Genomic DNA, 21,451 nt, shown 5'->3' on the forward strand with positions numbered 1-21,451 from the left:
AAAGCCAGGAATAGCCTGGTTTGCAAGGAAAAGGAGACCCTGGGCCCAGCACCAGAGAGCGGGACTCGGAACAGCTCAGAGGAATGGAACAGGTACGCCCTGGAGCCTGCAGGAAGGAAGGCGGCACCTCGATTTGAGGTTCAGGACTGCTCCAAAGCAGTGGTATGTGTGAGCCTGGCACCGATGGGAAACCAACACGGCCTACCTCAGTGCCCACCCTACCAAAGCCACTGCAGTGCCCTGAAGCTCTCAGTTGCCTCTGCTCCATACCACAGCTGCAGAGTCAGATCGCAACACCCTCCTGCTTGCCCCAGAGTAAAGAAAGCCCCTGTGTTCATTCCTGCAGAACCCTGAATGTCTGATGCCTGTGAGCGCCTTAACATGACCTCAGGCTCTTCCCTTTTGCTTCACTATCATGTTGTGCCATTTCTCAGACCCACCAGGCTGACCCCTGCCCTCTCTCTTGCATCTTTGCTCCTTCCCCAGGGAGCTATATCCCTCCGCCTCTCCTGTCCCAGCTGAGCTAGGAGCCACAGTTACTGCTACTGCCCCGAAGCCTTCCCCTTCTGTTCTCGACAGCCTTGGTCAGCCTTTGGGGATGTGGCGAGGATGACAGCCACCTCCCTCCAGCTGACTATGTGTTCTGTCACTGGTGAGCAAGCCTGTCGGGAGCTGCCCTCGGGTGTGTGGCTGCTGCAGCCCCAGCTCATCGGAGGCCTCTATCTACGCCTGTGGCATGGGACGTCCCGTGGGCACCTGCGTCTCTGATTCAGGGACTCCCACCTCTTCCATGCCTCCCAATGCTGGGTGGGGGAGAAGAGAGACTTGGGTCTCTGGATGAGGAATTCCTTCCCAGGGATGCGCCCTGGCAGGGGCCCACAGAGCTGAGTGGCCTGCAGGTGGGCTTCAGACAGGACCCGCCTGGCCTTGGTAGACTGGAGCCCAGCTCCTGCAAATTGCCGGTACGGAAATGTTATTTTATGTTTTATTTGTTTGTACTTGAGACTGGTTAACAAGGGTGCAGTTTTCGACACAGCTAAGTTTAAGAAGCAAGTTGCGCCACGTCCTTAATCAGGCCAGTGGCCAAGCGTTTCCACAGGGACACAGATACACTTTCTTGAGATTGGGGAACTCCTCTCTTAGTGTCTCTTGTAAGACAGGAGGGACCAAAGGGGCGAAGCTGACCCTGCAAAGAAGACTGTGTGAACGCCCGGCCTGTACCTCGCCTAGAGGGCAGCAGGGAGCAGTGGTGGTGCTCTGCTGAGGGGTCTTCCTGGTGAGAGCAGGAGGTTTTCAGAGCAGTTCTCTCTGGACCAGTAGGTCAACAGAGGCTGCCAGTATCGGGGAGGAGCCAGGGCAAGTGTCCCAGGGCAACACTTGCACACCACGGGCACGTGGTGTTGAGCTGCCAGCTAGGCCGTGTGCAGTCTGCGTGGACATCCTGGCCAGCAGGCAGAGCTACAGCTCATGGGAGTCCTGGGCCCTGCCTGTGAGTGCCCAGCACAGTGACTTACTATGTCAGGATGGAACTTGAGCTTTTCTCCTCTAGACGACATATGCCATGAGGACCCCCAAGAGGACCAGCAGGGAGATGACAGTTGACACAGAGACTCTCACAAGACCCACTGGGAGAACAGCACTGCTGAGGATACAGTCTAAGGGAAGCACACAGCCATAGAATCAAGGCATCCCTGCCTGTCCAAGGCCAGCGGCCTGCGGCCCTCCACACAGTAGTCCTGGGGCCAGGCTCCCTATCTGCCCACTGCTAAGGAGGAGAAGAAAACCCCCTTGGCCAGACTTAAACAAGGCCTGACTCTGTGGATCCTGATGACACAGGTCACTTTGTATGGTGCCCACTGCCTGATCACAGACCTCACTTCGCTCATTCCGAGGCAGCCATCAAACCCTTGGAGAGAATGGGACCCTGCCCTGAAGTTGGCATCCTGGTCACCCACTTGCAGCCCTATGCCCTGGGACTCTATGTCTACATCTATATACCCTAGAACCTCCCAATCCTTGGGGTGTCAAAACAAGAGGATCAATTGGGGTCTCCAGGTCAGGGCTTTTCCGGGCCCTATATGACCACAGCCCAATAGAGGGCCCTCTTGGGTGGCAGCGAGCCCCTGGACACTAGTCTGCCCTGCAGGGCCCCCTTCTGATGTGCTGGACCTGCCCTACCATGAGGGAGACACAGCAGCCCTCTGCCGCTCCTCAGGTCCCTTGGGCCCCACTGTCATTTGCCACACCAGCCCGGGCCCTGGACTCTGCCCACCTCACCTCGGGTCTCCTCCACCTGGATTGCGAATTTGTTCCTCCCGTCCAACTGCCGCAGGGTGTACTTCAGCCAGCAGCCCTGCGAGTCCCACTCCCGGCAGGCCCTTCCTGTCATACCCGGGATCAGCGGCGTCAGATGTGCACATGCCTTGCTGCAGTTCTTCTCAAAAGGGCCTGAGCCGAACTTCAGGCACTCGGCACAGGAGCTGGGGGGACACAGGCCTGAGCGGGTTGTGTGATCCAGGTGTCCCGGCCCTCGAGGGTGTACGCCTGTCAGGGTGCACAGCTGACAGGGTACACGGGTCCCCTACACAGGTGTGGCCCAGTGCCCTGGGGCCCAGCACAGGGCTGAGGCTGAGGGGGCCCAGGCTACAGGGGCGGCACAGCAGGTGGACAGAGCTCAGGCTGGGGCTGCAAAGAGAGGACACTCAGCTGTGCCCACAGAGGAGGGGCTGGGGTACTGCAGCAAGCGAGACCTCAGAGCTGGTGGCACTGGTCTCCTTGGGGCCCAAGGTGGGCATGGGGGCACTCACATGAACTTGGGGCAGGGTGAGGGGCAGCCAGGACACTCCTCGCACAGGGGCGGCTGGTACCCGCCATCACACTCGCACTTGTTGCAGCGACACCGGCCACGGCCACTGCACTCCACGAGCCTCGAATTCAGGCAGCCCTCTGTGGACCTAATGCACTGGCATGCAGAGCCCTCGAAGCCAGGCTCGCAGAGACACCGACCACAGTCACAGCGCCCCCGAACTGGAAGACAGTGCCGCCACCACCACTCAGCTGCCTGCCAAGCTCAGGGCCCAGCACACCCCGAAGGGGCAGGGGACACGGCCCCCAGAGCCTGCGCTGCCCACCCCCACCTGCTCTGTTGCCCTCGCCTAGACCAGTCCCTCCTCCTACAGTGTGCCTGAGCACAGGATCAGAACCACAAACCTGCTGCCACACCCGAGGCCACCCTGGGCCTCCACATTCCACCTGGAACAGGGCCCTGTCCCTGGAGCCTGTGTCACCTGCTCAGAGGCAGAAACCCAGCAGGCAGGGAGGAAGTCACCTGATGCTGCCACCACCAAGTGAGACTGGGGCCATGCGCTTGTCCGTCCATCTGCCCCAGCATCTCATTGCCTCTCTCCTGTGCAGTGGACAGGAAAGCCCCACCCGGAGGGCCCAGAGGGCAGGGCCTGGTCACTCACCTGGGCCGCCACACACCTGCCCATTGTAGCGGTCACAGTGCATGTTGTCACACTCGCAGTAGCGCCCATAGATGGACTTGGTGTCACTGGTGTGGCACACGCACTGCCCGCAGACGCAGTCCCCCAACCCCGAGCAGAGCACAGAGCTATTGTCCTTGCGGCAGCTGCCCTCCAGCTCCTGGCTGCTGCGGCCCTGCGTCTGGCATTCACACCTCTTGCCGATGTAGCCGGCCTCACACCTGGGGAAGGCACATGAGTCAGGTCTCCTGTAGCCCTGGGCTTAGGCTCTCAGGCTGCCCTTGACCGCAATACCGGCTCTTTCCCCAAAGGCCTCCTGATCACACTAGGACCCAGGGAAGTCCTCCCCACGAGGCATATGGTGTCCCTGTCCCTGTGGAGTATTGGTGGCCAGGGTCAGGTAGGGACTTGGCACTGTGTTGGCGCAAGAGGCGGGGACAGGGTTAGAGCATGCACAGAGCTGCTGGGTGCAAATACTGAGCAGTCGCCTGCCCAGTGGCGGTGGCCCTGGGGTGGGGTGGGCGTGTTCTGGGGGGCCCCTGTGCCCCTCACCTGCAGACCCCACACTCCATGGAGCCCTTGCCCCCGCACAGGCCCTGGTCCTGCTGCTGGTCCTGGCAGTGGCACTTGCACTGGGGCAGGACCTGCACTGTCACGGTGTCCGTGAAGCCCAGCGCCCGGATGTCAAAGGACTGTCCACGGACGCACTCTGTGGCCGTGACCTTCACCTGGAAGGTGACCTGTGGAAGCAAGGGCAGGGCTCAGGTGGGGTCTCTGGGTGACCCAGTCTCCTTTGGTCTGCTGCTGTCTCTCCACAGTCATAGGGGACACATGGAAGGTGGGTGCTGGCCTCTAAGGGCTGTGGTAGGGAGCAAGTCAGGGGACAGGTGAGGTGGGCTGCCCCAAGGATGCTGGCTTGGGCCACAGCATCATGGCACCCAGGCCCTTCTGTGGCTCAGGCTTGTGGATGCCAAGGACGTCTGTAGAATGTGTCTTATCATGCACCTAGCCAGGGGCTTCCAGAGCAACTTTGAACGGACACTGGGTGTACCTCCTGAGCAGGAGTCTAGGGTGTTAAGCTGTGTGATCCCTCAGGGAGTCCTGAGTCCCAGGAGGGAGCTGCAGTCCCACCCGGGACAAGGGTCAAATTCAGGCCAGAGAGCCATGGCCAGGAGCAGCAAGGATCCAGGTCTGTCAGAGTCCAGGCACAGCCTCAGTGGCCTCAGCACCTCCACTTGCGCTCTAAGCCAGGGTGGGGAGGGGTGGGAAATGGAGTGCAATGGAGTGGATGCCCTGCAGGAAGGTCCCCCAGCAGAGTGGGGTGTTCCTTAAGAATTCACATGCCAGAGCTCAAAAGTCCAGGTCTGAAGGAACTGCAAATTCCAGCCTCCTGTCTGAAACATAGCACTCTGTGATCCCGTCCCTGAGAGAGGGGGAGGCAGGAAGCCTGCAAGTTTGAGCCACACCTGGGCAACCTAGCAAGAGCCTGTCTCCTGGTGAAAACCAAAAAAGGGCTGGGAGTGTAGCTCATGAGTAGCGCATTTACTTAGAATGCCCAAGGCCCTGAGTTCCAGCCCCAGTGCCTCCAACAGACAAAAACTGCACACAAAATTCAGAAACAGCCAGCCCAACCCGCCCTGCATGGCCCGAGACTGCCCGCAGGGGGCGCAGTCCAGCACTGGTTCCTTCCTTGGGTCCCTGCAGGGAGCTAGGAGCCCTGTGCCCACAGGACTCTCATGACTTGTCCTCTCTCAAAGGCACCCTGGGACCCACGCTGAGAGGGCCCGAGTGTGCCCAGAGGAGGCTGAGGGAGCAGGGCCAAACTGCAAGTGGACCTGCTGCCTCCTCTCCTGCTGCTGTCCCCAAGCCACCCTCTGTCCCTCCCTGGGTTCCTGGAGCTCACAGAGGCCCCTCTGGGGCCAGCAAGCTGGGCAGGAGCCTGGGGCCTTTGGAGCCCTGCTCACCGGGACACCGATCTGCACGCCATCGCAGACCCCTGTGGGCTGGTCCTTGAGCGAGACTCCCATTACTGCAGAAGGAGTCGTAGGTGACCTTCAGGGTGTCTGGCAGGGTGCTGTGGTCCAGCACGACTTTGGAGGAGAGTTTCTGCAGCAGAGAGGAAGCATGTGGGGCTGGGCGTCCTGCTGTCTGGCAGCAGTGGTGTGGATACCTCTGTCCCACCCCTTCCCAGTTAGTGTCCACCAGGAGCCTGGAGCTGGGCGCAGTGTGCCAGGGACAAGTACAGGGCTGCCAGGGCCACAGGCCCACCCTCCAGAAAGGCAGCTTTGGGAGCTGCTGGAAGCTCCATGAGGACAGTCCCATGCCCTCGATGGTGTATCCTCGGCTGCTGGGTGGACCGAGTAAGAGATGAGAGATAGAGACAGGCAGGAAGAGACAGAGACAGAGGAAAGAGACTGCAGGACAGAGAGAAAGCAGAGTGAGAGAGACAGAGGAGGCTGAGCTGGGGAGTGACATCTGGTACATTGTCACGAGTGTCTAGTGTACTCTGGACCCTGGGAGGGGCACACACACATACACCAAGTCGGGACACGGGGGGAGCAGCACAGAGAAGAAGCAGCAGAGAGAAACAGAGATTGTAACTGTACACTAAGTCTTTATTTTAGGGCTCCTATATAGTAAAACAGAGCCCAGGCAATTATCTTGAAAAAGCATTCTTTGTAACAAGATTTGTGATCAACTACAACGTTTATCTCTACTCTCTAAGTTAAACAAGCAAAAACAGTTTTTTTAACAACACTAACCCAGGAGGAATCCAATTAGCCCAAGAATGCACTCCAATTAGCTCAAGAGTGCTCTTAATTTATGTTTGTTCTTTCTAGCCACCTGAAGGTCGGCCACCTCCCCATGACTCTGCAAACAAAGCCAAGTCACACAGCATGAGTTAGAGGGGGGAACGGGATTTTGCAGGTCACGAGGGGGCCAGAGCCTCAGAGTAACTCTTCATCCTCCACAGTGCATGAGCCACCAAGAGTGTCACCTGTGTGGTTTGTACAGAGACTAAGAGAGGGACAGGCACAGGAGGGCTGTGTGGGCTTAAAGGACACTGGAGAAGGAGCCTGATCCCTTCTCACTGCAGCGTATGGTATAAGGCCCTTTCACCAGAGAGTGGATTTCAGGGGTGGTCAGAACCTACTGGTGCCAGGCCCTGAGCAGTGTCTGTGGCACCCTGAGTCCACCAGGACCACAGGGTCCCCGGGGAGCCACATGCCCCCGGGCTGAGGGATGAGGGAGGTGGTGGAGGCCCCCTATAGGGCTTATGTGGGACTGATACACAAGAGACTTTAGCTGAGAAGCATCTTGGAAGGGCCAAGTCCACTTCAGGGACTTCTGAGGCCCCACCCAGCCCCAGGCCGCTCCTGTCTTCTCTGTCCCCAATTCTCCTCCTCCGCTGCTCCATGCGACCCTGCCAGGTACTCACATTGTAGGCCTTCTTGATGAGGTCCACCACATTCCTGGAGTCCTCAGACAGCTCCCCTACAGCCGACTTGGGGATGATCTCAGCAAGTTTCTGTGGGTGGCAGGATGGATGTCCCATCAGCACCTGGTGCAGCTGGGCTCCCAGGCACAGAGCCAGCCTGGATGGTGTCCATGGTCCTTCTTTCTCAGAGCCCAAGGGGGCGCTGGTTGCTGCCGGGGGATCCCAGACTGTAAATGCTCTACCCTGCTGTTCCAAGCTGCTGACCTTGGTGAGCACCTGGGCACACACCAGGCAGAGTGGGCCAACATCAGCTGGGGGTGAGGGACCAGCAACTGGGGGCTCAATAAATCACCAGGAATGGCTGGGTCCTTAGCGCACCCCTTGGGCGCTGCATGATTTCCTTTCTCCTTCATATCCAGGGCCTTCTCTCTGAACTCTAGCCCACTCTTACTTTTTATTTTGGATGGTGTCACACTAAGTCAGCAAACTGCCTGGGCTGGCCTCACACTTGCAATCCTCCTGCCTTGGGCGCCAGTGCTGGGATCTCAGGCCTGTACCACGGGGCCTGGCAAGTGGTTCAAATTGAATAGCGACTGCCACAGGACACAGACAATCCACACCGGCAGGACAGTCCTGCATCCAGCAGTATTGGGGTGTGGACCAGCGGGAGCCCCTGGCTACAGCCTCGCCAGGCCCCTCTGCACTCCCACACAGGGGTTGCTCATAGCTGAGCTGTGTTCCCCTTGGGACGTACCCTTGGAGATTTACTGGACGCATCCTGACCCCTTCGCTCTGGTCCTGCTGCCCATTGCACTGGGCCTGTGTCCTGCCTGTGGAACCTCTGTCCTCTTGTCCAGGTACACATGTGCAGGGCTTCAGCAAGCTCTCTCCTCCTGTGCTCCCCATGACCTTGACCCAGGTGGGAGGTCCAGCAGGACTGTGACCCTCACCACAGGGGCGTGGCTGTGGGACCCTGGTGTCCACCTGTTCCTCTTCCCTCACTTTCCTGCTCTCTTCTGGAGCATGATGTCAGAGACTCACAGCCAAGCACCAGGATCTGCAACGGCCCTGTATGCAGGGACCATCACTGCCCACTCCAGATGAGAACACAGGGTGCCCTGTCCTGGCTGGCAGTCTGGCTTTCTGCCTGTGCTACCAGCCATCAGCCCTTGTGAGCCTTGTCGCTGGCCTGGCAGTGGGGTGGAGGGTTGCAGAGAGGCCTGTCTAGCTGACCCTGTGTCTCCCTTTCGTCCTGCCCCTCTCTGGAGCTCAGGTGATGGGCACATGAGCCTGGCTGGTGGCCCTGGGTGTGTGCTGGTCCTGATGTGTACCTGTGACGTGAACCTGATACCCAGTGCCCCAGGCTCAGTGCCGTGCTCCCTACAGCAGCAGACCTACAGGGGCAACGCATGACTTTCTTTCCCCAGGGTGTAGGTTCACCCTCTGGGTCCTGAACCACAGAGGGTAGCACGGAACATAGCAGCAGGAAGGGTTTTCCTGGGCTTTGCAGCTTTGCTTTTGGTGGTGTCCATGGCAGGGATGTGCAGGACAGGAAGCTCAGCCAGAGGAGGGAAAGCCCATCCAGATGAGGCTCCCCGCCCTTTGGGGTGATGTTGTCCCTCACAGAGCAGAAAGATGAAGATTCCTGGTAAGAGACAGCCTCGGGCTATCTGGTTGTGACAGAGCCAGTAGCCAGGCTCTCTGTTCGGGGATTCTGTGGACTCTGAAGACTTTGTGCAGAGCATTGGACTTACTAGAGGACACCTGGGACCTCCAGAATCCTCTGGTTTGGCTTTGGCTGCAGGTTTCCAGGCCATGCAGGCCGAGAGGAGCACCACACTCAGCTAGGGTGGGCTGCACTGAAGACTAGGCCTCACCGGCTCCTCTCAAGCCCTTCTGCTGGCAGGGTCCGTGGTGTTTATCTGGGGCTTGGGTCACTCAGGGGTCCAATAGCATCATCTGGGGGGCCTAGGACCATGCAGATCAGCTCAGCTCTGGAGGGGCTTGGGCCACACTCAGCCATGCAGATGTCCATAGGCCGGGTCCTGATAAAATTCCCAGCTCTGAGCTCCAGGTGACAACGTTCCTCACTCTTTTCACCATCCCTTCAGGAGAATCAGATGCTGTTCATAGCTTCGTGATGAGGGGACACCGAGAAACCCACATGGTCCCTCTCCTGCACCCTGTGCCCTTTCACCTTTGCTGGCCTCAATCCTCCATCCTGCAAGGGACAAACTGTAGCTGACTGTGAAGGGGTCCAGTGGTCTGCAAGTCACCAAGCTACAGAGTGGACTCAGGAGCTTGGAGGGCCCCTGAGCACCTTTCATGCGGCTGTCCAGTCCTGAGGACATTACCCTGGGGTGTGGCTCTTCTCTCTGCCTGGGCCCTCGGAGTTACTAGTAGCAGAGAACTGGGCTGCAGGGGCCCCTCTGACCTCAGAAACATTGTCTGTTCTGCATCCACTCCTCCCTATGACAGTGTTGGATACAATCCTTGCTGCCCTTGCAGAAAGGGGACAAGGGGCCTGCTTTGGACTGTGATTCCCAAACCCATGGCCTGCCCTTCCCCAAGTGAGGGGGGCCAGGTTGTGTAACTGGGGCCCACACCTCTTGGAAGGCTTGTCCCTGACCACAGGTGGAAGAACGGTCAGCTGGCAGGCACAGTGAGGAGAACGGCTGTGCACAGGCCTGGTGTGTTCAGTGCTTTCCTTTGTGAAACACACTGGGCTGTGTACTGGAAGCAGCTGAAAACTTTGCTATGTCTCCCACTCAGAGAAAGTATCATGTTAAACGCATGTGGGTATAAAACACAAAAGCTTCCCCACCTAAGCAAAAACTCAGATCTGCAGGTTCCAGAGACTTGCAATGTTTCACAAAAAATGAGAAATTCCACCCACACCAAGATGCAGACTGCTGTCTGGGACCTGCAGTGACAGGAATCCCCTTGTCACATCTGCAGGAAGGATTAGATTAGATCCTATGTCTTACTTTTCTTGTAGCTGGGGTAAAATCCCTGATGTCTACAAGTTAAGGGGGGAAGGGACACAGATTGTAGAAGGTACTGGCTATGGTGAGCTGGCTCTAAGGCAGGCCACATGGCAGAGGAGAAACAGTCCACGGCAGGGCAGACAGCAGCACAGCAGCAGGAGCAGCAGCAGCAGCAGCAGCAGGTCTCCTTTTCCCTTCTGTTCCTTTTTGGTTAGTGGTTGGTACCACCTACCCCTAGGGTAGGTCACTCACTGGCTTTGCACAGCCAGAGCTGTGCAAACCAATCAGCGGACTAATTCCGTTATCACACCGTAGTCCACATTCAGTCCCCACAGTCCGGCCACCTCTGAAAAGCCCCACATGTACATGCATGAGGCTTTCAGGAAACCTCTGAGTACAAACCATAACACCCTGCCCTGGCATCAAGTTATTCCTATTTGCTCTTTTGTAAAGGGACTTTCTTGGTGTGTGCCCTTGTCTCTGTTTTGGGGGTTGGGAGCATCCATGGATCCTCCATCACGGAGCCTGGGCTGAGTGAGCATCTAGTGACAGCATGTGACTACCATGCCACATCCAGCAGTCCAGGGCCCCGATCACAGTGGCTGCTCACAGGCTCACACTGGGAAGCAGAAGTCAGTGGCCATTGGTGATGGTGACATCTCCCTACTACTGACCTCGTAGGTGCTCACTGCCCTCCTGGTCACTGCAAAGACAAGCTGGATGTTCTGCTGGACCAAACCATGGGCCAACTGGGCTAGTGACGTCGAGTCCTGGGGAGAGGAGACTTGGGTTAGCTGGCCTGAGCCAGGGTCAGGCCTTGCAGGCTGTCTGGGGAGTAAGCGCCCAAGCCTGGAAGGAATCATCCCCAGTTCGGGCTTGCCTGTGCTTGTGCTGAGCACAGCCCCTCGCTGAGTGAGGGTTACAAATGTAGGAGTGATGCAATTTGTGGGAACCACTGAAATACAGCTCAGAAAATGTGGAACTGGGAGGCTGAGGTGGCCCACAGGCAGCCTGAAGCTGAGGGGCACAGGTCCCACCCCTAATGTTACAGCTCGGACAGCACAGCCCACCCCCTGCTGGCAGCACCCCAGGCTTCCTCTGTGCCTGCTGAGAGCAAGGGCTGTGTGAACCCCCATACCCACCTGAGGGCCTTTCCCAGAGACCTGACCCTGCAGTCGGGGCTTCCCAGAAGTTTCTTCCTGGGCCTCCTGTGTGCTGCGCCAGAGAGAGGTGCCCAGACTCTGGGAGAGACCCACTTGGGTGACCTGCCCTTGACCCCTCCTGCCACTCTGTGGCTTTCAGACAAGGCTTCTGATGGCCATGTCCACCCTGCATTCTCTGTGGGCTTCTGTCCCATGCGCTGCCTGGTCAGGCCTTGGGGAGCCAAGGGGCAGTGAGGGCACTCACGGAGTCATCACTGGAGTCATAAAGGTTGTTCTTCAGATGACAGCGGCTGTCCCTGGGGGGCAGGCCAGGGTTGAGCTGGCTCCGGGTACCAGCAGAGAGTAAGGCACTGTCCGTGGCAAACACCAGCAGCCGAGTGAGATTGCGCCAGCCGATCTCCTCCTGATAAGGAGACAGCAGGGTTACCTGCCTCAGTTTCCCAGCCAGGCCCTCTGAGCTGGTAGGACCATCTTCAGGTGGGGGCTCTCGTCCCTTCCCTGCCAGGGCTTTCAGGGCAGGAGGCAGGATTGGAGCTGGATAGACTTCTGCAGAGAAGACGCTGCCAGATGCCCCCAACTGGCCACCTGAAATGCAGCCTAGGTTGGGAGGGCCCAGCTCCAGCCCATTTTCCACTCCAGGGATCAGGTCCTAGGGAGATAATCCTGAGTGGTAGGAAAGCCACTGGCAGAGCCATCCACTGCAGTGTGGAACCTCTGAGGCCAAGACCCAGGCACGCTGTGTTTCCCCAAGGAACACACACCAATCACATGTGTCACCAATGGTGGCTATACGCACATGTGGCCAGTGTTAGTGTACAATGCCAGGCGTGTGTCCCAGCCTGTGGAGCTGGTGCTGGGAGGCTGGCAGCACCCTGTGTGGCCCATAGCTGGGGCTGGCATGGGTGGAACAACCAAGTGGTTGATATGATCCTGGGACAGGAAGGGCAGGACTTGAGTGAACAGAGGCAGCTGGAAGGTTTCTCTGTCTGCCTCGATGGCTGCAGGATCAGGCTGCCGGCTACCGGGCCTGCCAGGGCCATGCACCATGCAGGGTCTCATGAGAGTCACCTGAGGCTCGAGTGATTTCTGAGAGCTTTGCTGGCCTCCAGGTTCGGTTGCCCCACGTCCTCTCTGCCTGTCCTCTGCTGGGGCTGGCTGTGACCTGGGCCCTGACCCAGGCTGAAAATGATGGGTGAGGTGAAGTCATCAGCTCCAGTCACTGAGGTGACCCCTGACCAGCACAAGAGGCCCCAGCATGTAGGGCTCCATCTTGGGGATCCCCAGCACGGCAGCAGGCTTACCTGGCATGCAGCCACCTGCAGAAGCGTGTCCAGCTCACCCTTGGGAGCATCCAGAGTCCCAGACGCCAATTGTCGCTCCACCTCTGACCGGAACTGGTCATAGTCATTGGTCAGCTTCAGCACGTGCCGGAAGGTCCTGTTCACGATGGACCCAAGGCCTGAGGAACACACAGGAGGCTGAGAGGTGGTGACAGGAGGTGGTAGGCAGGACGCCCACCAGGGAGGGGGTGCTGGGGCACAAGAAAAGTGCCTGGGGTCCCTGTTTCATAGCATGGCAAGAGAGAAAGCATGGTGGTGCAGGGACCAGTATGTGAGTGTGTGCAACCATGTACTTGTGGGCAGGAGTGTGTGCACTTGTGTGGACACAACTGTGTCCACGTGTGTGTATTCCTGGTCCACCCGGGTGACAGGCGTGTATTAGCGCATGTGTGTGGCACGTGTATGCATGTGAGTGGATGTAGGCATACAAGGGTGCGACCATGTGCCCGAGAGTCCCCCATCCTCCAGGTGGATGGGCAGAGCCCCTCTCTGGGTGGTACCAGCTGGGGTGATGTTGGAGCTGTTGAAGTTGAAGACACGTACGGAGCTGTGTCATGGCCCAGGCATGGCTGAATTGAGAACGAGGAGATACCTCGGGGGCAAGACAGGCCACACCTGAGGCCACCTGGAGACTCTCTGGATAGTTTTCTTTAATTAGCATCAACTCTGAGGGTCCTTGAGCCCCTGCCAAGGTCCTGCTCAGGTTTCCTGCATTGTCCACTCTACTCCTTGCTTGTTCTGATTAAATACTTGCTGCCCAGGGTCAGTCGGCCAGCTGGCGAGCAGAGTTAGGAGTTCTGCCAAGAATTCAGTCCTTCCGCAGCCCTGAAGACTGTGCTGCCTGTGTCATTCATTTGGGCCTTAACTATGCACCGTTTTGGGGTTGGGGATCTGGGCACAGACCTAGGCAGCACCCCTTGTCACATCCTCATGGGTGGATCCGAGATGTGCATTCTGAATGCATCCATGCATGTTCAGAGCTGAGATGTTTACCCCAAGTATTTCTATTCAGACCTGTGCAGAACTGAGGCCGGAGGGGCATGAATGTCTGTTACTGGGCACTGAACCAAGCTCCATCCTCAGCTCTGATTTACTTCACATTTGGTTAGGATCTTGCTAAGTTGCTGAGTCCCCAGTCAGGCTGGATGTGGCTGTTCTCCACCCGGAGCCTCTTGATGCTTGATTTCCGCTCATAATAAGAGGCCCAGCTGAGCCTAGTGCCCTGTGAGTGTCTCTGTGCTCCAGAGATGCTGAGCCGCTGGGCCTAGTTCCGTGCTTATTTCCCTAGTGCTGTGATCACCTTGCGTGCCATGTGCAGACTAGCACTCTGAAACTTCCATCTTTTAAACACATCTAAGAATAGGAGAGGAAGGAGAGGCAGCACAAGGTGCCACTTTACCTCTGTGACCAGTGGGTAGCCAGTGACACATTTGTCCCCTTGTTGGAACACAGGCCCCAACTCTAGCCACGTGGATGTCCTGGGACACGGGCTAGAGCCCCGGGTCGCCCTGCCTCAGAATGGGCACCCAGGACCGGGAAGAGCAGAGCCAGATGTGGCCCTGGGTCTCACCTATGCGGCCGGATGCAGTGATGCCCTCAAGGGCCTGTGACAGGTCCCTGCCCAGGGTGTGGGCATTGGTGAGGCTGTGCGTGGAATCGGAGATAGCCATCAGGAAGTACAGGTCCACAGGGTACGGTTGGGTCCTCCAGAAAGTCATGGTGAACACAGCCGCATGTCCTGTGGGCCAGGACCAGGAGAGAGCCAGCGCTGCAGGGTCACCCTGGGACTTGGGCAGCTGTGACACTGAGCAGGCTGCACGGGGAGGTCTCCCAACACCCTAGGGCCTCCATGTGCTCCTCCCCCACAGCCTCAGGGGGCCTGTTGGTCAGACTCAGGGCGTCCCAGGAAACTGGGTCCTCGGTGAGGAGCACACACTGCCTGTACAAGGAGTCCTTGCTGTGGGGGATGTGAGTGTCCCCCAAATTTAAGGCTAGGATCCTCACACTGAGAGGATGGGATTAGGGGTGTAGTGTTTGGGTTGGTGGGGCCAGAGCCTTTGTAAGATCCCAGAAGGCTCTCGCCCTTTTCCTGCCCTGGATAGACAGGGCCAGCAGGAGGCTGAGAAAGGGCTCCACCCATCCATGCTGGTGTCTTGGTTGCAGACTTGACCTCCAGGAGTGTGAGTGGCACACGTTTCTCTGGGTGACTGGCCACCTGGCCTATCAGCACCTGTCTCTGTCCTGCACAGGCACTGGGCCATGCCAGGAAACGTCAAGCCTACCTGGTCTCAGGTACAGCTTGACCTTTTGTGGAGACAGCTGCTTTTGGCCCCCCTCTTGGCCCTCCTGGGGTTCAGCAAGGCTGGTGGGATCCATGATGTCCTCAGGCGCACAGCCCTTGCTCAGCAGCTGCTCCCGGGTGTCGCAACGGGCAGAATCAGGCTCCTTTGGCCCCGTGAAGTTCTGGGGGTGAGGAGTTGGGCTCAGCAGGAGGTGGTGAGCACAGAGGCCTCCTGCTCTTGGGCCTGGGGAGCCCATGGTGCCTGTTTGCCCTCACCTGCTTTGAAGGGTAGGGTAAGTCCCTTGGGTTTGGACAGCCAGCCAGGGAAGTGCCAGCCTCCCCGACAGCCTCTGCCGGGGGCTCCAGGTCACCCAGAGCCTCAGGGAGTAGGACATTGCCTGCCCTCAGGGCCCCTGCCTCAGCCAGGAGAATGGGGCCCTGGTCTCCACCCAAAGGGCGAAGGAGCTGAAAGGGGACACCTGGCTGGTCCTGGGCCAGAATCAGCCTCTGGTTACCTAGTGCTGAACTGAGGACCAGGTCCCTTTCCATGATGACCTCATCCTGGGGTGCTGCTTTCCCTGGGATCCTATAAGAGTGCTCTGGGCATGCACCATGGATACGCTTGCACCCCAGGTAGCCTCACCTTTGCATCTCACAGGGCATCAGAAGCCAGAGGGAAGTGGGATTCTTGGGTCCAAGGCTCCTTCCTGTGAGCCCCTGGACCTTGCAGGGCTACCTATAAGAGGTCTGGATGTTGACAGAGCCCCCACCCCAGTGCTGCAGAAGACGGTGTGGGACCCTAGCAGAATCTGCATTAGGCCTGCAGCTGTGAGCCCAGTGAGGCAGGGGCAGTGGTAGACCCCCTGCCTTTGGGCAATGTGTGTGTCGGGGGTGAGCGCCCAGATCCCTCAGAGCCTGGCTCCGCAGCAGTGCAGGGGCGTAGCTTACTCTTCAACAAGACCCTGAAGAAATAAGGGCCAAGGCGCCTCCTGTCCAAGCCTGCTCTCCAAGGGCTGCAAGGAGAGAACAGTGAGTGGGTGTGTGTCCCTGGTTTGAAGGTCTCAGGGGCCGGGAGGAGGTGTGTGCTGGTGTGGGCACCTGTAGGAGGAGTCCTGCATAGGAGCAGGGCGCTGTACCTGGGCTGTGACCAGAAAGCTGCACTGGACCTGGTCGGGCTGTGACCCCTGTGAGTCCATCACAGGGATACTAAGTGCGGCTCAGTAGGACCATGGAGCCCAGGTCCAGGAGGGATGCGGCCCCGGGCTTTCTCTGTACCCTAGGGCGGACTGTCTGTCCCCTAAACCCTAGGCCTGAGTACTGCTTGGATCCCCATGGGTGTATGCGCATTTCCTTCAGAAGTTTTGCCCCTGGGGGCCCCTGAGCCATCATCTCCCCCCCGCCCTGCAGCCTCCTGCCTGTAGGGCATGGACTCCCCTGGGCTGGGGCTTAGGCCAGCTGAGTCTATCCCTGTGTCCTTTAGGCCTTGCTGGGGCCTCCAGTTGCCTAGCCTTGCCCTGCCCGGCCCATGAGGAAAGGGACTTCCTGGGGTGTCCAGCTCCAGAGAGACAGGGCCTGGCCCAGAGAGGTGGGCAGAGGGCTCAAACTGCAGGGACCTGGTCCTCACGTGCCCACAGTCCTCACCGGCTTCTGGCACCAAGCGCAGCCAGGTGTCCACTGGATGCAGTCCCGGCAGGTTCTGGCCGTGGTCCTGTTGCACTCCTGGGAGAGGACTAGGGACATGGGGGTGGGCATGACCCAAGGCTTGTGGGCCCCAAGCTGTCATGGCTGCTTTGGCTAAGGGCAGGGTCAGAGAAGGCCAGACCCTTCTGCAGCTTCTAAGTCGGGGGGACCATGTTGCCCACATGGGGTACAGAGCAGAGCCCGGGGGTCTTCAGAAACCTCCACCCAGCAGGACTTAAGGGTCTCCTCCTCCCAGCCTGAAGCATCCTGCGTGGAAACCCCTCCAGACTCACCAGACCCCAGGGCCAGCAGCCCAGCCAGGGTGAGCAGCGGAGGGTGCCAGCCCTGCATGTTGGTCCACAGCCTCAGCACCTTCCAGCGGGTGGGTCTTGTCCCTGCAACCACCAGGTGAGGATCAGATGGGCAACACAGCCCTGTCCCCTGCATCCTGACTCAAGCCAGCGTTAAAAGGGGGCAGGGTGGGGTGGGGGAGAGGGTTGGGCCTGGATGCAGACAGGGACATGTAAGTACACTGCATGTACCACACTCACAGAGCTCATGTCCACACACACCTTGTACACTACTCATGCATCCACACACACTCCAGGAGCAGCACACACGGTGTCTATCCACCTACCATACACAACACGCACTCAGCTCACACCTGCACACACACGCAGCCGTGTGCTAGGCCCTCAGTGCCCTCACCTGAGCAGGTGGTCACTTAGTGCCAGGGCCCTCTAGGCAAGACAAAGAAGGACCACAGCCTGGCCAGGGCAGGGCTGGGACGGCCACTGTCTTTCACAGCTGCCCTGGCCTTGGGTGTGCTGACCCTTACTGTGGCCCCGATACTCTGGAAGGAAGTAGGTGAGCTGAGCTGAGTGGTCCTGGGTGAGGAGCTCCCCATCTTCCCAAAATGCAGAGACACCCTGTGGGCAAAGGCCCCAGACCCTGCATGGGGAAACCGAGGCTCTGAGCAGCACAAAGATAGACCTAGGTGTCCAATCCTGTGCACCCACCCACTTGGCACAGAGAGGGTCCACACCCTGTGACAGAGGACAGACCCATAGACTGAGCAGGGGCAGGTGAGGTCGGGGGGAGTCACCCCTGTCCTCTGCGTGTGGCCCCTTACTTGCTTGGCCTGGGCCTCCACCATGGGCAGCTCAGCCTTTGGCTGACCAGAGGGCAGTGTCCACACCAAGACTATAGGTGCCAAGCCCTGGGCAGAGGCTGCTGGGGAACCCAGGGTCAGGACCACTCGGCACTTTGCACCAGAGCAGCAAGCTCTTGTTTGCAAGCTGGTGCAATCCCCACAGCCCTAAAAAGTGGCAGAGGCCACCAGGTCCCCAATCTTCAGGGCCTGTGTCACCCTTCCCTGGACCACCTCAGGAGTGGGGCACCCTGGCTTCCATGTCACCAAGTCAGCACAGCTAATAAGGATGCTGCTTCTCCATCGATAGACTCTCAACACCCAGGCCGAGACAGGACGGGTCCTTCCAAAGCACAACGCTGTGCACACAGGAAGTAGAGCTCTCAGGTCAAAGAGGAGAAAGGAACAAAAAAAGACACTAGGGCAGGACAGCGGAAGGTAACACACGAGCCAGGGAAGACATTGCGCTGGATTGCGCTTCCCATTACAAAACTGCAAATTTACAAAACCCCAAATCCGAGCTGCTTGAGAAATGGGGGCTCTGCAGCCATATTAGAAAGTGGGATCCACCCAGCCTGACTGTCCTGGAAGCCACTGGATGGACAGGTCAGGCCACATTGGAGTCAGAGGCCCTGGGCCTGAGGGGAAGGTGGGCCATGTCATTGGAGAAGAGGGGAGGTCTAAAAGCCTCTGTTCCCCTGGGGTCCCCATCCGCTGGATCCCCTCAGCTTGTGTCATGCAGAGCAAAGAAGAGATGTGACTTTATAGACCCAAAGCCAGTGAGTCAAGGGGGAAGTATTTCTGCGCCATCTGCACGCAGAAAGGAATCCCAGGAGGCCAGATAATACCTGCCTGTTTCTCTGAGATGTGAGACCCATACAGCCCTGCCACTACCACCAACAGACCTCGGCCGGGACCTGCCCAACAGTGGGTCTTCTTCACTCATCTCCAAATGCTGCAGGACACGCTGGGCCCTGGACACAGGGACCGAGGAGTAGCTGTGGTCCCTTTCTACCGCACAAGTCCTAAGTCACTCCCTTGAAGAGTGGCCTAGAAGTGATGCCCACAGCACCTTGGTCCATTTCCTGGAAGCTGGGATCAGCCTCAGGGTCCAGGGTATTTGGGGTACCATCCAGGGAGGTGGGTGACAGCATGTGCCCCTTCTGCCCCCTTGTGGACCACCTAACCATCACAGCTATCCCTCCTCCACACACAGGTGTGTAGCCCCCCTCCCCCCCATAGGACAGAGGCACTGGAAGCTGGACCCACCCAACCAGGGATAGTAGTGTGGGGTCTCAGCCCCTGGTGAGGAGGGACAAGACTGGGGGAGATGCTCGCCCTGCTGCAGATCCCAGTATGGGGATCAGAGGGTGTCCAGAACTTGGCTTTCACTTTCGGACATGCCGGACCCTGGCGACAGCCCCAGGAATTGGTGGGGGCATCTGGGCCAAAATCTCACACCCTGGGGAGGCCCACACCAAGCTGTGCACTTGCACAACCACCATTAGGCCCAGAGCTTCCAGAGGTGGGACAATGTTACCAGGAACCATGCACTGGATGTATGTGTGCACGTGTGAGTGTGTGTGTGCTCACACAGAGCACACACACACACATGTGCCTACCACACAGACCCATGCTCATGAAAACACACACGAGCACAACAGAGCCCCCTCCACTCTGGCTGAGCAGGTGTGAGTGGAGGGCACAGTCTGGGCGGAGAGTGAGCCCGGCAGTTGGCGGAGAGCTTGCCCTGGCTAGGCTTTCATGCCCTTCCTCCTGCCCTGTCCCTCTAGGCAGTCTGGGGTATGGAGCAGGATTCTCCCCTCCCCAGGTCTCAGGTGGGGGCCTGGCCTGGACAGTCCCAGATGGGGACTGGGCGAGTGGACAGGACCCTGGAGCTAACCCCAGGGTCAAGGTTTCAGAGTGCAGCCCCAGGGGAGCAGGAAAGCCCACCCTGAGATGTCACCATGGAGGCCACCAAGGACACAGGGCCTTCACTTACCGCTCAGTCTGCAGAGGCCTTGGGGGTGTCTGGTGGGCAGGCAGTGACTTCACCTGCTGCTTGCCAGCTGCCCTGTGGTCATATCTTGGGGAGCCCTGGGGCACAGTGGGGAGGCTGGGCTTCCTGTTCTCAGCTCCTTGAGGAAGCAGAGTGACACTGGTGATATCCTCTGGTTTCATCACATGTGGTCCCCTCCTCCCCTCCGTCCTCTCTGCTCGACACCTGTGCTTGACATGGGTGTCAGAGAATTGAAATTTGCTTGAGCTTAGGATCCTCCTGCCTCAGCCTCCAGAGTTCTGGAATTGCAGTGTGCCCCACCTCGCCCAGCTGACCTGAATGCCTTTCCTGTGCCTGGCCCAATTCTTTGTTCTGGACACCAAGCCCCTGGTGAGAAGCTCCCCCGGGCTCCACCTGATAATATCAGAAGGGGAGCAGAGCAGCATGGGAGGACTCAGGGCACAGGTAGTGCAGAACCTGGGCCTGGTGGTTCAGGGACTGGGCATCCATGCCCACTGACACCACAGCCCTGGCACAGAACTCCCAGGAGAGATGGGGAAGCCTGGAGCAGCCACTATGAATTGGCTCTGAGCAGGATTTAAAATGACCATGGCCTTATCATTTACCTGTGAGTCTGTTGCAAGCTGGGTCCCTCGTCTGTCTGCAGATGGCAGCAGATTCTCGGTGAGTGAAGCTCTGTGAATCACTGGTCCCAGGTGAGGTCTGCAGTGACCTGTGATGCTGTGAGGCCTCAAAGGACAAGACAGGGCCACAGCTGAGGACACCTGACCCCCACCTCAGCTGACTAGATAGGGCTGCAGCCTGTGGTGAACCTCAACCTGGAGATAAAACAGCTCTAACTGGCATGGTTCATTACTGAACCCACCCCCAGGTCCTGCTCAGTTCCCACACTATCCACTTTAACCCTGTCCTTTGTCTGAAAACCAAATAAATACAGGCCACCCAGGAAAGTTCTGTATCTCATCTCCCTGAAAATCTCAAATTCTGCTAGAAGGATTTGATCCTCCCAGAGCCCTAAAATCATACACTTGTCTCTTTCATTTAAGCCTTTGCCACCCACTCATTTGAGAGGTTTTGGGCCTGGTCAGTGCGAGATAGAAACTGAGGCTCGGGAGGCTCAGGCCTTGGCCGAATCCCCAAGGTGCAGGCAGAGCAGGGATCTTGGCCCCTGGTGACCACTGGTCTGGGGTCGGGGAAGATACCTGGGGTCCTGGAAGGCCTAGGGCCTACTGAGTTGCTCACAGCGCCTCCCTTGTCTTCTCCACGTCTCTGTTTATGCTGGCAACTTTCCTCAGCTGGGCCATCTACCCTCAGCACCATGCTGATTTAATTCAGCTGGTGTTAAGGTGACCACCAGTGTTTAATCCATAATAGAAACAATATGTATTTCCTAACTAAGGAAAACACAAGTGGGACACAGGCTGACCTAGCACATTATCAGGCAGAAGCCGCTGGACGCTCTCAGTGGAGGCAAACTGAATTTAGCAGGCAGCAGGAGCACAGTCACAGGGCACTGATTGATTTTTAACTCTGCTCTAAAATGTCTATCAATTTGCTACTTGGTAACTGTGCCCTTACACAGGCACTACAGAGCCTTCCCAAAGTCAAAGCAATCCTGAAAGGGAAACATTTTGAATTGATTCAGGACATCCAGGCAGCCAAGAAAGCAGACTAAAGACACACGGGAAGAGCACTCCAGAGCTCCCGTAGAGTGGCCAGGACCATGGGAAGAGGGTGTGTGAAGTGAGGCGAAGGATTTCAGTGTTTTGGGTTTTTTAAACATTTAAACATGCACTGTATTTTTAGATTTTGAAGCAGGCTTTAAAGGAAGGCAAGCTGTCCCAACCTTGAACGATCCCTCCTCAATCTGCCCTATGGCTGTGACTCCTTGTTCTGGTACTGGTCT

General features: G+C 58.0%; 1 protein-coding gene across 1 annotated transcript; it reads right to left on the reverse strand.

Moving 5' to 3' along the window:
- Nucleotides 1–971: 971 nt before the first annotated feature.
- Nucleotides 972–20,266, reverse strand: LOC100727643 (integrin beta-2-like). Its single transcript, XM_063224636.1, is given in 18 exon segments — nt 972–1,186; nt 1,515–1,655; nt 2,278–2,480; nt 2,808–3,027; nt 3,468–3,706; nt 4,038–4,225; nt 5,450–5,509; nt 5,511–5,591; nt 6,925–7,014; nt 10,586–10,681; nt 11,319–11,477; nt 12,376–12,533; nt 13,985–14,152; nt 14,697–14,877; nt 16,337–16,425; nt 16,669–16,770; nt 19,528–19,663; nt 20,151–20,266. Coding segments are annotated over 15 exon segments (2,100 nt in total). The 5' UTR covers nt 16,727–16,770; nt 19,528–19,663; nt 20,151–20,266; the 3' UTR covers nt 972–1,186; nt 1,515–1,545.
- Between the last annotated feature and the right edge of the window lie 1,185 nt (nt 20,267–21,451).

This window comes from Cavia porcellus, unplaced genomic scaffold, assembly GCF_034190915.1.
Source record: "Cavia porcellus strain 051 isolate PalLab524CR breed Dunkin Hartley unplaced genomic scaffold, mCavPor4.1 scaffold_15, whole genome shotgun sequence".
Taxonomy (NCBI): Eukaryota; Metazoa; Chordata; class Mammalia; order Rodentia; family Caviidae; genus Cavia; species Cavia porcellus.